The sequence below is a fragment of the Gadus macrocephalus genome, chromosome 11 (assembly GCF_031168955.1).
Source record: "Gadus macrocephalus chromosome 11, ASM3116895v1".
NCBI lineage: Eukaryota > Metazoa > Chordata > Actinopteri > Gadiformes > Gadidae > Gadus > Gadus macrocephalus.
In genome coordinates, this window is record NC_082392.1 from 19,754,308 (window position 1) to 19,771,347 (window position 17,040).

General features: G+C 44.9%; 1 protein-coding gene and 1 long non-coding RNA gene across 3 annotated transcripts in view; one reads left to right on the forward strand and one right to left on the reverse strand.

The window, feature by feature from the left end:
- Positions 1-17,040, forward strand: part of LOC132467942 (uncharacterized) — a 696,489-nt gene that overhangs the window by 14,564 nt on the left and 664,885 nt on the right. The gene's annotated exons all lie outside the window — the stretch shown is intronic.
- Positions 1-17,040, reverse strand: part of jak2b (Janus kinase 2b) — a 41,438-nt gene that overhangs the window by 1,838 nt on the left and 22,560 nt on the right. For both annotated transcript variants that reach the window (XM_060065478.1, XM_060065477.1), the window contains exons 9-21: positions 13,496-13,607; positions 13,156-13,342; positions 12,530-12,654; positions 11,620-11,754; positions 7,990-8,080; positions 6,324-6,451; positions 5,062-5,200; positions 4,465-4,616; positions 2,806-2,956; positions 2,396-2,532; positions 1,991-2,180; positions 1,190-1,314; positions 507-679 (exon numbers count right to left, since the gene is read on the reverse strand). In XM_060065478.1, the coding sequence (XP_059921461.1) occupies positions 507-679; positions 1,190-1,314; positions 1,991-2,180; positions 2,396-2,532; positions 2,806-2,956; positions 4,465-4,616; positions 5,062-5,200; positions 6,324-6,451; positions 7,990-8,080; positions 11,620-11,754; positions 12,530-12,654; positions 13,156-13,342; positions 13,496-13,607 (1,845 nt within the window). The remainder of the gene's footprint in view (positions 1-506; positions 680-1,189; positions 1,315-1,990; positions 2,181-2,395; positions 2,533-2,805; positions 2,957-4,464; positions 4,617-5,061; positions 5,201-6,323; positions 6,452-7,989; positions 8,081-11,619; positions 11,755-12,529; positions 12,655-13,155; positions 13,343-13,495; positions 13,608-17,040) is intronic.

Genomic DNA, 17,040 nt, shown 5'->3' on the forward strand with positions numbered 1-17,040 from the left:
TCAGAAACAGAATCTCTTTATTTCGTTGCACAAGTGCAACGAAATTGCGGTAGAGGCTCTCAAAATAAGTTATTTTTTAAAAGAAAATATGTTTTTTAAAACAAAAACAAAATCAGAACAGGGTTATTTAAAAAAATAAATATATAAAATGTTAAATAATTGAAAAAAAAACAAAAAACACTTACCTGACCCTAATAGATAGGGATAGGTAGGGACAGGTAAGGTCAGATAGGGACAGCTACGGTCAGATAGGGTCAGTTAAGGCCAGGTAAGGTCAGATAGGGTCAGTTAAGGTCAGATAGAGACAGGTGAGGTCAGGTACGGTCAGATAGAGATAGGTGAGGCCAGGTACGGTCAGATAGAGATAGGTGAGGCCAGGTACGGTCAGATAGGGATAGGTAGGGTCAAGTAAGGTCAGATAGGAACAGGTAAGGTCAGATAGGGCTAGGGCTAGGGTTACAATTGTTATGGCCAGGACGGGAAGGGTAGGTAAGACCAGTGCTCACCAGAAGATGGGGCTCTCCCCAGGCTCCTTCACCATGTAGTACTCCTTGTCCTGAGGCAGGACCTTGGTCAGCCCAAAGTCCCCAATCTTCACCTGGTTCTCGCTCTCCACCAGGATGTTCCTGGTGGCCAGGTCTCTGTGGATGTACCTCTTGTTGGACAGGTACTCCATCCCCTAGAAGCAATGACAACAACATGGCAAATGGATAGTTACACATCTTTTGGGCACCGGCAGCAGTAGCATTAACCAATCCGTATTAGGTGAGGCGCTCCGAGTTGCATGTGTAACCTTGGTATGAGTTTGAATGTTCTTTAAACGGAGGCCCTGAGACCCAACTCTAGGAGCACTGCGGGGCCACAGTGAGTCGCCTGGGGGCCGAGTCCAGGTCTTAGGCTGACTGGCTTAAGACACTGGAGTATTAACCTAACATGCATGCTTTTTGGCATGGGAATAGGAAAACGCCATATAAACAATGTATTTAAAAGACACGCAAAGACTTAATAACACATCTGTCAACAGCTCAACGCAAAGGTGACCATTCACAGTGACATGTAGTGACTACAGATACGGGTATTTAGGAAGCCTACCAGGCATTAAGGCATATTATTCAGACTGGGGCTGGGGTTTTGAACCTGCAACCTTTGGAGGTGAACCCACTGGCCTATTAGAGGAGGGAAGAGGTACCTTGCAGATCTGAGCGGTGTAGTGAACCAGCTTGCTGTGGTCTATCCTCTCCTTGTTCTTGATCAGGTAGTCTCGCAGAGATCCGTAGGGCAGGTACTCCATGATCAGACGCAGGTTCCTGCGGCCTACGAGGGGATGATTAACAGAACCATGGCTTAAGAAAATGACGACCACAACGTTGAGGTACGGTTGCATGTTAATGTTTTCTTTCAATTAAGAGTGATAGTTTGACTTGTTTTTGCAACGCAACATGCTACCACAGGGCAAACAACTAACTTTTCGTGAACATAGCAATGGGTAAGACAAACCATAGGGCTAGAGTGAGGTAGCTCCCTCCATAGTGGATTGGGTTAACCTAGTGATTGTTACTGCTTTGCACTTGGTTCTATGAACATCCTTACTTTACCGACAGCAATATATTGTGTCCCCTTCTTCTGACAAATGTACGTATGAGAGTCGCTTTGGATAAAAGCGTCTGCTAAATGCTCCAAATCTCAATCTATAGTGCCTGGACATCTAGCAAGCTGGAAATGATAAGGCTAGGTCCCCTTTGATATCTTTAGTAGCGTCGTTTCCACCCCACAGGTTTCCTAGCTCCATGCTCCTAACATTGTGAAACTACCTGCCATTCACTCTAGCTTTTCTCCTACCCCATGTTATATACAAAACATTGCGGGTAGTTTGCTCCTGCTGCTTGAATATTGCCTTGAGGTTAATGTTCAGGATTTTTCAAAAAACAAAGTTTGTTAAAAAATCCCTTATTTTTTTAAGAATTCTTATTATCAAAACAACCGAGTGTACCTGCACTGTAGCACACTCCTTCGTACTTGACGATGTTCTCGTGTTGCAGCGACTTGAGGATCTCGATCTCCCGCTCAAACTCCCGGATGTGCTCGGCGGTGCTGTGCTGGAGCTTCTTCACGGCCACCACCTCCCCCGTGTTGTCCTGCAGTGGGTCGTACCGGCACATCTCCACACTGCCAAAGTTGCCCTGATGGAATAGACCACATGCACAATGTGGGGGAGGGTCCCGCTCAAAATGCTTTTTCTGTGTGTTACACTGCCATCAAAGTTGATCTAAAAGGTTAATAATAATACATCTAAAAGGTTAATCGTTCTGTGTCATTAGAGTCGCTTTAGAGATGAACCTTTATCTCCGCTACACACAGTTACGTTGCCACGGTACAACCAGTAAATCTCTGTTACCTTGCCGAGCTGTTGTAGAAATATGAGGTGTCGCTCTTCAAACTGGGCGGGCTCTTGGCTCTCAAAGCCACCCGTCACCCAACCAGAGATCAGCGTCTTGTTGGGCATGATGTCACTCTCCACAATCAGTTCGTAGTCTGGGGACACACAGGCGTAAGTCAATAACCTTCACCCTCAATTCATTCATTTAATCATACAAAAACTCACCATAAGCCTGGATTAGTCTGTTGGGACTAGTGTGTCTGTACAGCTGTTTGTCTGTGTAGGTATTGCACTATGTCTGGCTCTGATAAGCCACCTGTCTGTCTGTCTGTCTGTCTAGCTGTCTTGCATATGGTCTAGCTGTCCGTTTGGGCGGCTCCCCCCACATGGGCTGGCCAGCGTGGTGCGTGGTGGGGTTGCAGACTGACCGGGGGTGAACAGGCTGTGGAGGTCCCTGATGACGGCCCTGAAGGTGGGCCTGAAGCTGGGCTCGTAGTCCATGCAGCTGGAGATCAGGTTGGCCAGCTCGGTCCACTTGGGGGCAGGGAGCTGCAGCCGTTCGGCGTAGAACATGTGCTTCTGTGGAACCAGTGGGGGGACAACAACATCTGTTGGCGCTGTGCTGCCCCACGCCCTTTGGGTTCCTGGAGTCTTGTCGTTAGCAGATACACTACCGCTCAAAAGTTTGTGGTCACTTAGAAATGTCCTCATTGAAAAACATTTTTTTTCAATGAAACAGAATATCGATAAAGGTGTACAGAGGCACATTTTCAGCAATCATCACTCCTGTGATCTAATGGTACATGTTTTAGCTCAACGTGTTAAAAGGCTAATTGATGATTGGAAAACCCTTGTGCAATTATGTTAGCATAGCTGAAAACTGTTGAATAAAAGTGTGAGTTTTCATGGAAATCATGAAATTGTCTGGGTGACCCCAAACTTGATGAGCGGTCATATACTGTTCTATCATGCGTCTGGCATGAAACCGGGAGCACATAGTGTAGATGCTTCGCACTTTTCCCTTCTGACTTGTATTTTGCGTTCTACTTTCCAGTCTTCTGTTGATATTGTAGATACGTTTCAATAAATGCAGTATTGATATCACTGCAGAAAGACTCAGCATTACAGAGTTGGACGCCTCACCTGCGATATTCTGCATACTTTCTGCGTCATTTCCTGCCTCCTACACTTGTTTAGAGTTCACCCCCCTACCCCCCTACGCACTTATTCTATGTTTTACGTCCTGGAACTTAAAATTAGTTCTTAGCATTCTTAGTTCTGAGCATTCATCTAACAATTGTGAGTGCTTGGCACTTGGTTCTATACCATATATTGTTTCTGTTCTTCAGACAGATGTTCTTATTGTATCGTTTGCTCATTCGCGTAATCGCGCACAAAATACATTTCAAATTGGACCGTCCCACTCCAGCCTCTGCTGCAGAGCGAATTCAAATCACTGGCAGAACGGGCAGGGGTTCTAACACCGTAATATATACATAAACTATAACCGCATTTCACATTAATCGCAAATATCGCGCTGCTTCGGGTTTTCCTTTGTAGGCGCGTTGAGAGGAGGAGCGGGCAAATCCGCTGTCAGTGTGTGTGCATGTATCAGTGATACGCAGGTTTATCCAATAAGTGGTAGTGTACCCGCGCACCATTGGCATGTATGCGCGCTCGACTCTGTGTGCGTGTGTGAACGAGAATGACAGGGAGAAAGAGTGCTATGCAGAGATGAATGAACGGAACAATGTTTATATTTCAAAATCGCGTAAAAAATAAATAAATAAAAGCAGAATCAACTTGTGGCGCTCAGTGTTCATTCTGTGGCGCTGCGCCACACATTGGTCTGTGTATGGGAAACACGGCCTGTATGTTAATGTAAATGTACACTCTCTGCCCAGGGGCCACCCCTCGCCTAAAGTATCCGGAGTATCTCCGATACGTGTGAACACGTCTGATGTCCCTCATCTCCGGCTGTGTGTCGCACGTGTGAAAGGGCGACTCGGGGTCGTCTCCGCAGCCGGTGCACTGGAGGGGATCCGGAGTTCATGGGCTAAAGGTCTAACGTTGTGCAGGGGGCTGACCTTGGTGTGGTCGAGGGCGGCCAGGGGCTTCTCCCCCCCGCTGCAGATCTCCCACAGCGTGGTGCCGTAGCTCCACTTGTCCCCTGCCAGGCTCAGGCTGCCGGGCTCCTCCACGCACTCCGGGGCCATCCAGGGGATCCGCTCCGTCAGAACTGGGGTTAGGAGATCACCGTGGTTAGGTCGGACACGTGAGGATGACAATCTTTGTACAGTTTTAATATCAAGTGGTATGTATCAATACGCGGTGTCATTGCTGCATTGTTATATATATAATAATAACTGAAATAAAGAATGCATTCAACGTAAATGTTACACTTTTCATTTTAGGCGGTGAGCGCACTATACAGAAATGACATAACCCATGGGGTTTTATGTTGTGTACAGCAGTGGAAGTGTGGAAGATGCCATAACTGAAAACAAAACAAAAATGGTATACTTAATACTTCTCTTTTGAGGACAATTGTTTACCTTGGTACAATTATTATTGTTAACCGAAAAGTGGAAAAGTGTATTCACAGATGAGTCTAAATGTGGCCGCCTGCTGGTAAAAGAGTGCAATGACAACAACATGGTGGGAGGAAGTGGACAGGGACCCACTCTCTTTGGGCAGGACGGTGACGCCGATGCCAGGGTCGCTGAGCTTGATGAAGGGCGGGTTTCCAGTCCTCCTGTCCTCCTCCCTGATGAGGAGAACATTTTTGGCACAGACATTCCCGTGGGCCAGGTTTTTCTCCTCCTACATACGACAAAGGAGAAAGTGAAAGATGGTTGATCTCTTGTGTATCATCATTGAACATAGAGAGCCATTTTTGTCATTGGTCCTGGGACACAATGGTAAATTTGAATTTAAGGAATAATCTGACCTGGCTTCATTGTTTTCCTGCCAAAGACAACGACTTTTACGTTAAAGGGGACATATTATGAAAACAACACTTTTCCTGGGATATGGGGTGTTGTTTTGGGTCTCTGGTGCTCCCACACGCATACAAACTTTGAAAAAAGTCTGTACATGATTTTTTGAGTGAGATATGCTTTTCTGAAAGTACCCCGCCTACAGTTACAGTTACAAACGAGCGAGTTTCAGCGCCCCCTCCTACGTAGGAAGGGGGCACAGTTGAATATTACCTCCCAATTCCCCTATCCCCTCCAATCAGAGCATAGCTAAGATTTTGTGGACCAGCGGACGAGCAGCTCCGGCGGGGGGAACTCGGCGGCAGCTCAGCTCTGGGATTGTATTCCCGGAGTTGAGCTGCCAGACTGCCGCCAGGAGCTCGGTACAATCCCTTTCTGCTCCATGTCGTGGTTCATAGACTTCAGAGAGTCAAGGCCAAAGTTAGTTTTCCCCCCAATTCTTCTCAACCATGGCCGAGATATCCCCCACTACGAGTCTTTACTTGTTGTGGAAGTGCCAGAGACATCAGACGCAGTCTTTATGATCCATAATATTTTCCGAGCGGCACATAGCTTTTGGCTGATATTAGATATAATATTATATAAATACCCATATATATTATATAATATTATATAAATATAGAACTCCAGGAGTCCGCAAACGGCAACAATCCCTTCTCCTCCATGCTATGGTTCAGTCTGACAGCTCATTGGTCAATGGGCAGCAGCTCATTTGCATTAAAGCTACAGACACCAGATCAGTGCATTCTGAAAGGACTGAAACAGAGGGGAATAGTGGTAGGCAAGTTTTTTTTCTTCCTAAAAGCTATTTCCAGCAAACAGCTTCAAAAACATGTTTTCTGGAACTCAAATACTATGTTTACTTGTTGGGAAAACACCATAATATGTCTCCTATCCACATCTGGATTGGAAAATCGATTTTCTCAGTAATATATATTGGTGCTTACCAGGAAGTGCATGGCCCAGGCCAGCTGCTTCGCCACCTCCAGCTTCCACAGGATGTTGACTGAGTTCTTGTTCTTCTTCAGGTAGGTGTCCAAAGAGCCAAACTTCACATACTCCTGCACCATGATATCTGGAGATGGGTGGAGCATGGGCATGAGCGGACACATGGCGTTTTTAGCTTTTGACACAACGACAATAGGCTTAGCGATAGTTAGCCCGGCTCGCTACTCAAACTGTGGCCCCTGTCTAAAAGGAAGGAAGCACACATGGTTGCTAGGCAACCAAAGCGGGGGGGAGTTGGAATAATTGTATTTTTATATCTTAAATATAAGCTCCCCAAGTACATGACTGAAGGGTTCTGAGCATTACGCTGGAGGCTTTTGGGTATCCAGAAGATACAAAAGGAGTCCCGAGACATTGACGTCAAAATGCTTGTCCATACAACACGGATGTGTATCCAAACTCCTCACAGACACAAGGGCCGATTAACATTTACGACATCTTTTCAGCCTCGGGGCATCGAGGTCGCTCCACAAAAAACGCAAGGGATGAATGGCAAAAACAGCAAGGCTCTATCTAAGCAACTTAAATGCAGCGAGCAAAACGTTCAGTTCCGATCGATTTCAATCACGAAACAGCTGCTGCTGGCCGCCACCAGACGACCCGTCACGGTAAAAATAAATCCCCAGTGGGCTGTGAGGGATTAGGATGAGAATCCATGGACTTCCATCACTTTTGCAGACATGAGCTGTTGGGTGGTCACTTCTGACAAATGTACTTAATGTAAGTCACTTTGGATAAAAGCGTCTGCTAAATACCCTGACTGTAAATGTCCAGGTCAGTCCAAACAATAGATCAGGTTCTAACAGCCAAAACTTTTTCATTTATTTTTTTATTCCTGCATTTCAATTAGTAAACATGCTTTACTTGACCAAAGCAATGTAAATTCTTCACCATGTTTTCTCCATTGCTGCCCATTGTCGGAGATTGTGCTAGCCTGAACCCTGTAGGTTTGTGTGCGTATCAAGTTGGGATCCCTTTTGAACTGCATCCATCTCAACAGGCTTGTGAAAGCAAGATACGTTTTTAAATCTAAATATGGTCAAGATTCAAATTTAGATTCTCTCCTACAATAGGGGATGTGCACCCACAGAAATGCAGGACCGATTGCCCACTCTGTGCTTGCAGAGCCATCTTATTCCCCGGCCCTCTCTGCATTAAATGAATCCACAAGGGGGGTGTGAAGCCCTGTCTCATCGGATCGCTTTAAAGTGGGACATGAAAACGGGAAGATGGTTAGAGAAGTCATGCTGGTGTAAATACTACCGCAAGAGCGTTCTGTTTTTAAAGGGGTTGGATGCTTGCCATATCGCAAATTTCTGCTTTTTCATCATTCTTATGTGTGGTCTGTGTGGTAACGGTGTGGTACTGTATTTAGCTTCTCATATTGTAAGCACTTCCTAATGTATTCTATGAACATGACGTGTTGTTTTATAGGACGTTTTAATGTTAAGCAGCACATGAGGGTACTTACCGTTTATATGAAATGTGCAATACAAATAAAGTTATATTAAATTGTGAGTTATGCAAACCGAGCACATTTGACTCCAAAGACAGCAGTCCCTCCAGAGGAGTGAGTTGGGTGAGGCTAGTTGCAGAAAAACTCACTGTCCTCCCCGGCGCAGACACACACCCCGTAGTTCAGCACCAGGTGTTTGTGAGATAGCTGGCTCATCATGCTGGCTGCCTCAAAGAAGGACTGGGGACAGGAGAAACACATCACGCATTTGGTTTGTTATGCTGTTGGAATCAACACTTTTTTCAGGGGGGTTATATTCTTGGGTTTGGATGTGGGAAAATGTATCTTGTTTTGTGTTTTCCACACTAGGGGCCCTATCTTGCATCCGGCGCAAGTGACTTAGTCACTGGCGCATGTGTCGTTGCTAGTTTACTACTGGCGCAGAGCGTTCTTTTCCCACCACCGCCACTCGCCGGTAAATTAGGGATTGATCATGCGCCCCAAGGGGCGGTTCGGCGGAAGGAGGAGGCGTGTTCTGGCGCAAACAGTATTTTGCCGTTTCTGAATACCATTGCGCTACTGACCAGGAAATACCTGGTTTAAAGTCAGTGGCGCGTTGTTCAGATGCTATTTTAAGGGCGCATGCATACATGTGCATGCGATGCATACGGATTGCTTGTGCACCTCGCGCATACACTTTGCTTCTCCCATCTACCTAGCCGCACATTCTTGGGAAATTATTTGGGAAAGAACAGCTGATGCAGCGGTAATAAGTTGTACTTTTAAATCAATGCATCTGCAAACACCGTACAGCAAACACATATTTTCTTGACACAGACATCGTGTAGGCCTACATGCCCATAACTTTTAGGATTGATGAGTATTTGATCGTGAAAAACATTGTTTTACCGCGAGTGAGTGTTAAAAAGAATGAATGAATGCGGGCGCGTGTGTGTGCTCTGTTTAAACACATGCAAACTAAACACGTAACACATAATACAATCAATGGCAATGTCTATTACCGCGGGGACACATGCATATTAGGATAGCATACAATACTGATAAGAAACAATGTTTATAATGTATTGCGTATATCATTAAATAGAACCACAGTTACCGCATATCATATGTTATATCATATACGTTTTCTTTGCCGAAATTTATTTGAGGACTCAGTATTTCTGAAGTTGTGGAAGAAAACCCCTTACGCCCCGTGCCCACTACCTCCGTCAGTTGTCCGTTGCCCATTGACTTTGAATGGGGACGGACGCGCAATGCATTGTGGATCCGTCCGTTCGTTTGGAGCGTTCGCCACCGTTAGAAAGTTGAAAAATGTTCAACTTTTTCGGCAGCGACGGTTCCGTCATCCAATCAGATCGCGTATGCAAATTTAAGCACTGTGACGCGACTCGGGCTCTGACGATACTGGAAAGCGGGAAAGCGGGTAATCTTGCATCGCAACAAGCAGGAAGAAGCGGGAAGAACCCGGCGAAGCGATTTGATTGGCTGACGGATGCCTCTGTAAAGACTACTCCCCCATCCGTCAGCCACGCCTTCCCACGTCCGTTGACTGACGGTGCAATGGGCACGAGGCGTTATTCCATGTGTGAATTAGGCCATATTATTTGGCAATAAACTGAGCCATTTGCAGTTTGAAATGCATGTGCATCTGTCTCATCGGAGACTGCAGACGCGCTGTCAAAATATCAACTCGTCCGATTCAAATGCGCTCATGGCTCTTAAAGGGGATGGGAGCTGGCACTCTCATTGGTTTGTTGGACGTTACGCCCAAACCACACCTACGGGTAATTAGGCTGCTTCAGACCAACCCTTTTGACACTTGCGCCGCGACGTAAAATAGCGATAGCGCCGTAGAACCGCCCACAAAGCTACTTGCGCTTTGCGCTTCCCACTTGCGTTTCAGACCGTTAAAATAGGGCCCTAGGGCTGTTCGATATGATGAGTTAAATCAAAAAAAATTATCAATCGATATTTCCATAGTCCATTGTTCCTATCCCTATTTTACTTTACGGCAGTATTTTACGTGTTTCTGCTTCTGCTTTATGTTCACTACACGTTCTCGGGGAATACGAAAACAAACATGGACGAGTGTGACAAATAACAAATGTCCCCTCAACCGTCCGTTACAGAAAAAGATACTAAAGATGTGATCTACGTTGAAGGGAAGTGACAAGAAGAAAACAAAATCTCAAACGGGTTGGAAGAGTCTTCAGTGTGTGGCCATGTGGAGCCATAACCCCAGAGTGTGTTACGCATATCATATACAACATCGCTCATTATAACGCGATAGTGGCCATGGGTCATAACCGACCCCCTCCACCTAGAACGTTCAGACAAAAACACTTTTTTCTATTGATGTTTACTTTTTATTTTACATATTTATTTTGTTTATTGGCCTCACTATTGAATATTTCTAAGCTTGAAACTGAGTATTTTTTACTTTAATATTTATTTAGTTATTTTATGTTTGATTTGTGTGACAGTTCTGCTCAACATCACTTTTTGAGAAAAGAACGAGTGCCTTTCATTTGTAGTAATTCGATGTCTTAGTTCACAGGATTATCAGAAAGTAGTCATGATGCAGGTGGTTATTTTGGGTAGTGTTCATCAGAATTACAGAATACAATTATTTGTAATGCTTTGCGAACGATTGCAGATTTGCTTGGAAACACCCCAAAATATATATTTTGGTTCAGGGATAATTGTAACATTTCTGAGGGAGTACAGCACACCAAAAGATTTCTAGGCGCTGAAATTCCATCCAACCAAAAGACTGGACACAAGCAACGTAGCAGAACACAGACGCACACAGACGTCCCGATGGGTTCCAATGTCCTGGAAGGGCTTTCATCAATAGTGGTGCTTTATTGCCATTTTAAAGTGAACATCTGCTTTAAATCAGGACTGATCAAGTTAAAACGGCTCTGCCCCCCTACCCGCGAGACGTCCCTGACCATCATTTAAGCGACTTCTGGGCTCTACCCCGCGTGAAAATCGACAAGATATACTATATAATATAACCAAACGTCCCACCAATATTTATACCACTTGCTTACTCTCTATATTTCATTCATGGTTTTATATTTATAATTTTATTTTACTTTACATTTAATTCTTCATTATTCAGGCATTACAGAACTTTCATGGTCATAAATAAAAAATACGAACTGCAGTTTAATATCTTTGTTTGTTCTTGAATTGACGTAGAATGGAGCAAAGACTCCTGGGATTGGGAAATTAGTTTATCCAATAAACAGATGGAGGTCAAGTCTATTTTCGGAAATGTAGGGGGATATATGAGTGGCCCCACGTCGAATGGTATGACCCACGATACGTCAGACAGAGAAAGCGCGCAAATTCGACGGTACCACCTTGTCATTTGTTTACCCAGGTGCCATGGCAACACCATTGCTACCTCTCATTGGCTGAATCTTTGAGAACGTTGTAGACTCAATCGATATAATCGATATAGGTCGTGGGGAGACGAAGCTCTGTTCGTTTGTATATTTTATTTACGTGACCATATTTTTGTTTTATGTTAATAAAAAGAATCAAAGAACCAGTTCTTCTTGTTTTGGGGAACCAGTTCTTGTCCTTCACGTTCAGGATTCGTTCGTTGTGAACGAATCGGTCGCGACCGACTCATCCCTAGTGGAAACACAAATTCAACATGGCCATGGGACCAACGAGCGGTCAAGATTCCTATTATGGTATGAACACTCAGTGGGCCCTGAAAGACGCGAGGTGGGTGCCTCTACCTCGGAGTATGCCCTGTGGGCGTGGTCCAGGACCTTCATGACCACCTCCGTCTGGTGCAGGAGGCCGTAGTCGCCCAGCTCCTTGCGGACGCCTTTGAAGATCTTGGTGAAGGTTCCCTGGCCCAGACTCTCCATCTGGGGGACACAGGCCGACAGGGGCTGGGATTAATGCAAGGCCTCCACAGACGGAAGCTAAAGCAGAGGAGAGGACTATGGAGCCGCGATGGCATCAATGAAAAGACATCCACACAGAAATAAATGAATCAAATCAAAAATGTGACTGGAATATTCTCCCCATTCAGTATCGCAAAAGGTCAACACCGGCTACCGAAAACAGTGATCTCCAACAGGAGTTTCTTTCTAAATGCAAAACGTCAGCTGCTCAATAATAGCATGGCTGTGCTTGTATCACATGTGTATCCAAAGCTCCTGAGGGTGGACATTTCTGCAACAAGCAGAAGCTGAAGCGTGACTGTATATTTCATGTAGTGTGACATGACAAGAGGGCCCGGGGTCCCAGTGGGTTTAGAAGGCCTCTTTCAGAGCCAGGGGGCAACCGCAGCAGCGTAGCTAACACAACGGCCTCCAGGCAGACACAACTGAGGCTCTTCTTGGCTCAGATGGCAAAAGCCAAATCTTGAGTCACCTTTTGTCTTTGTTATATATATATATACATAGGATTCAGTTTTCAATTATGGATGCATATTATCGTACATTACTGGGATCCACCGAGGAGTAGATGACAGTAACGTCAGTGATATATTTTATTTATCGCTTTAAAAAGGTAAAGAATGTATAAAGAGCAGGAATGCCAGCATGTCGGAGCGTCCGACCACACCAGGACCTACAGGGGCGAATGATGAGAGCTAGGGTTTCTAAAGTGCAATGAAGCCCAGAGACGAGGCCTTACAAACTGCAGGTCCTCCTTCTTGATCTTGTGGAACACCATCTGGCTGATGTTGTGTCTGTGGAGCGACGGGGAGGCGGCCACGTCCAGACCTTTGTCTCTCCTGCACACCAGCAGGCACGACTTCTCTGTCAACAACAACAACGACAACATCTGTCAGAGTCCAGAAGTTGCTGATTTGATAACACTGAATGACTCAGCATTGGGGTGCATGATTATTTATTTTTTATGAAAGCTCAACTCAAGAGAGGAACCAATTTAAAAGTCTTGCAGTAAATCGAACAATATGTGCATTTTCTATCATAAAAATATGTAACAATAATAATATCTAAATTATTTATTTGAACAGGAAGCCTCAGAAATAATGTACTGCTACTACTACTACTCATAATAATTCAGTTCTTAGGGTTTTTTCCATTTTGTTTCATGCGTTTTTTACTTTGCAAAAATCTCAGAGATAGCAAAATAACATGGGGGCCATCCCTCTGAACCCCTCTCCCCTCCCCCTGGCCCCCTCACCGGGCCGGGGCCATCCCTCTGAACCCCTCTCCACCCTCTCCCCCTCCCCCCTCACTGGGCCGGGGCCGTCCCTCTGAACCCCTCGCCCCTCCCCGGGCCGGGGCGCGTACCTTTGGCTTTGGGCGGGCAGCCCCGGTTGAAGTGGAACACGACCCCGTCGGAGCGCACCGTCTCCTTGTGGTAGCAGGCCAGCAGCTCCTGCAGACCCATGAAGGTCCTCTTGGTGCCGTTCAGGTTGAACTCCCCGCCGCACGACCGGCTGATCTGGCAGTGCTTGTACTCCACCACGTCGTTCATCTGGCCCGCAGACAGACAGGCAGACAGACAAATAGGCAGACAGACGCCCAGCATGATATTAACACATGACTTACACAACAGACTAGACAATTATTGAATGTTCTTTAAACTATAAAGTAATTGAAATAGATTAAAATAGTAATAATTACACACCACTACAGGAAAGGTAAGGTAATACTTGTCGAAATCCTTGGGGCTATGTCGCAAAATATACAATCCGCTCTTGTTTCCTGCCTTGTGCAGCCTGTTAATGGCGAAATCCATCCTGAAACAGAAGAACAAGGCCAGAATATTACTGCACTAAACAAGGCTTTCAGTACTGTTGTTACAACAAATTATTTACATTCACACAGAGGGGAACCCTCGGGGCCTTCTACGCCTTCAGAGAAGGCCATAAAAAATGTTGAACCAAAAAATATGCGTATTAAAGGGACACCGTGTAAAAATTACTCCCATCTAGTGGTACAATTGTATATTGCATTCAAATTAATAGTGCGCGCTTGTTCAAAAACTATGGTGGGCAGTATGTGCCAAGAAGCTGTGTCATGACATCCAATACTACGTCATCGAGTCATTCGAGTGATGATGAGGTTCGGTATTTCAAACTAATTTCAAAATGCATTGAATCATTAGTGTAAGCTAATGATGTATGAGTAATTACTCCTCGAGCAAGATAGTGAATTATTTCAGTCATCATTCACGCTGGCTCAGAGTGAAAACGCGTTTGCATTTCCTGTACCACGTAGTGCTTTTTGTCCCTCTCGGCAGTTCATAGACCGGAAGAACATGGAAGCCTCCATGAAGCTTACCAGTCCTATGTAACTACATATTAATTATTCTTCGCTCAGGAGGATAAGTGAGATTTTTGGCAGAGATACATTTATAACAATGAGGACTTATGAATGAATACGTTGATTTGAAGTAATAAATGACTTAAATATTATACAGTGTGCCTTTAAATAATATATGTACCGTATATATATGTATATAAAAAATCTAACTAATATAATTTAATACAATACATTAAATAAAATTTATGTTTACTATGTTCTAAAGTTAAGTTTACTGTCAAGATCACATCAGCAATGAAAGGGTTACTGTCCTGAAACATGTTATCCAATCAGAATAGTCGGTCTCTATCGAAGCCCGGTTAGCTGGCTCATTAAGGCCCCGTCCACACGAAGCCGAAACAGGCGAAACCGTTACGGTTTCGATCTATCCGGTTTCGCAGTATCTCCGTAAAGACGAAGCCAAGCGAAACCGGGTAGATCTGTAGAAACGCTGTAGTACACATTCCAGGCCCATAAGGGGCGCTGCTTCTGCTACAGAAATCCTTGTTGTTGTGAGTTCTGAGACTCCGCGGGCTTAACAGTCATTGGCTAGAGGGTCGAGGGGTGGGGCGATGACGTCATGGTTTACGGTTTCAGTCGGTTTCAGGCGTCCACACGAATCCAAAACGAAACCGGGTAGATTTGAAACCACCTCCGAGGGTGGTTTCAGAAGTTTGCGGTTTCGGTCAGCGGATTCGCCGGCTTCGTGTGGACGGAAGGCCGAACCGTACAAGACCTTTGCGGTTTCGCCATGAAATCGGCTTCGTGTGGACAGGGCCTAATTGGTTAGGACTTCACGAATCTCGAGGAAGGCCAAGCTATGTGTTTTGGTTTGGAGAGTGATGGTAAAATTGACCAATCACGGTTTGATTTTCAGTGGGCGGGACAAAAACAAAAGATCGTAGGCCTTCGTGAAGTCTGAACAGCGGGCGGGGCAGAGTGGTGAGAGCGATCATGGCGGAATACGAGAGCAACGTTGTGTCTAGCTTGATACCATCGCCTTTTTCAAGGCGGCCTTCCAGAGAAAACTTAAATTAATAAAAAACGGAAGACCAACTCCAGAACTGGAATTAAAAGAAAAGGTTAAGACAGTGGAAAGGCATTTCAAAACCGAAAATTATCGGAGATATCCATGGATAACAGGCTGTAAGAAAACAAACTGTTTTCTGCACTGCTGGCTGTACCGCTGCAGTTGTCTACTTTTTACAACTGAGAAGTCATCCACTTGGGTCAGCGGCGGATTTGTCAGCCTTACAAATCTGACAAAGTCAGCCCACCGACATCTAGATTCTGCGGCACACCTACAAGCGACGGTCGGTTTGAAAACTGACCTCCGCCTCTTCCCTTGACATTCAGTGTCTGACAAACACACACCTGGCCTTATAATACCTGGGCGGTGCAAAACCCGCATACAGACTCCTACAGGTTAAATGCAAGAAATACATTTCCAGCCTTTTTTTCTCCAGATTTTTCATTAGAGTATGTTTCTTGTTGCGGAGAATGATATTTATGTTATGGTCTATTTGTTTAGGCTACATCCTTGTCATCGTTAATTAAAGGATTGCAGTTGTTAAACGCTTTCAATTCAGCGTACTGTGTCTTTTTTTTCCGCGATGATTTATTTTCTCAGCAATTAGGGCTGAGGTGAAGGCCCGGCTGTGGTGCTCACGGTTCGCCGCTGCATTCACAATATAAAGCAAAAAGCAATTCAGTCACGGGAACATGATACTATTGTTGCCTTCAAGTGGCAACATAATTTACAATATCTTTATGAAAGGTAATGTAGGAAGAATTTTAAAGTCAAGAGAGGTAGTAGAAAAGCATAAGAGAACAGGATTTTGACAATAGACTTGCCCTAAAACCTGCCCTCCCAGGACTGCTCTATCGCTCAATGTGACACTAGGGGCCCTATCTTGCATCCGGCGCAAGTGACTTAGTCACTGGCGCATGTGTCGTTGCTAGTTTACAACTGGCGCAGAGCGTTCTTTTCCCACCACCGCCACTCGCCGGTAAATTAGGGATTGATCATGCGCCCCAAGGGGCGGTTCGGCGGAAGGAGGAGGCGTGTTCTGGCGCAAACAGTATTTTGCCGTTTCTGAATACCATTGCGCTACTGACCAGGAAATACCTGGTTTAAAGTCAGTGGCGCGTTGTTCAGATGCTATTTTAAGGGCGCATGCATACATGCGCATGCGATGCATACGGATTGCTTGAGCACCTCGCGCATACACTTTGCTTCTCCCATCTACCTAGCCGCACATTCTTGGTAAATTATTTGGGAAAGAACAGCTGATGCAGCGGTAATAAGTTGTACTTTTAAATCAATGCATCTGCAAACACCGTACAGCAAAACACATATTTTCTTGACAGAGACATTGTGTAGGCCTACATGCCCATAACTTTTAGGATTGATGAGTATTTGATCGTGAAAAACATTGTTTTACCGCGAGTGAGTGTTAAAAAGAATGAATGAATGCGGGCACGCGTGTGTGCTCTGTTTAAACACACACAAACTAAACACGTAACGCATAATACAATCAATGGCAATGTCTATTACCGCGGGGACACATGCATATTAGGATAGCATACAATACTGATAAGAAACAATGTTTATAATGTATTGCGTATATCATTAAAAAGAACCACAGTTACCGCATATCATATGTTATATCATATACGTTTTCTTTGCCGAAATTTATTTGAGGACTCAGTTGTGGAAGAAAACCCCTTATTCCATGTGTGAATTAGGCCATATTATTTGGCAATAAACTGAGCCATTTGCAGTTTGAAATTCATGTGCATCTGTCTCATCGGAGACTGCAGACGCGCTGTCAAAATATCAACTCGTCCGATTCAAATGCGCTCATG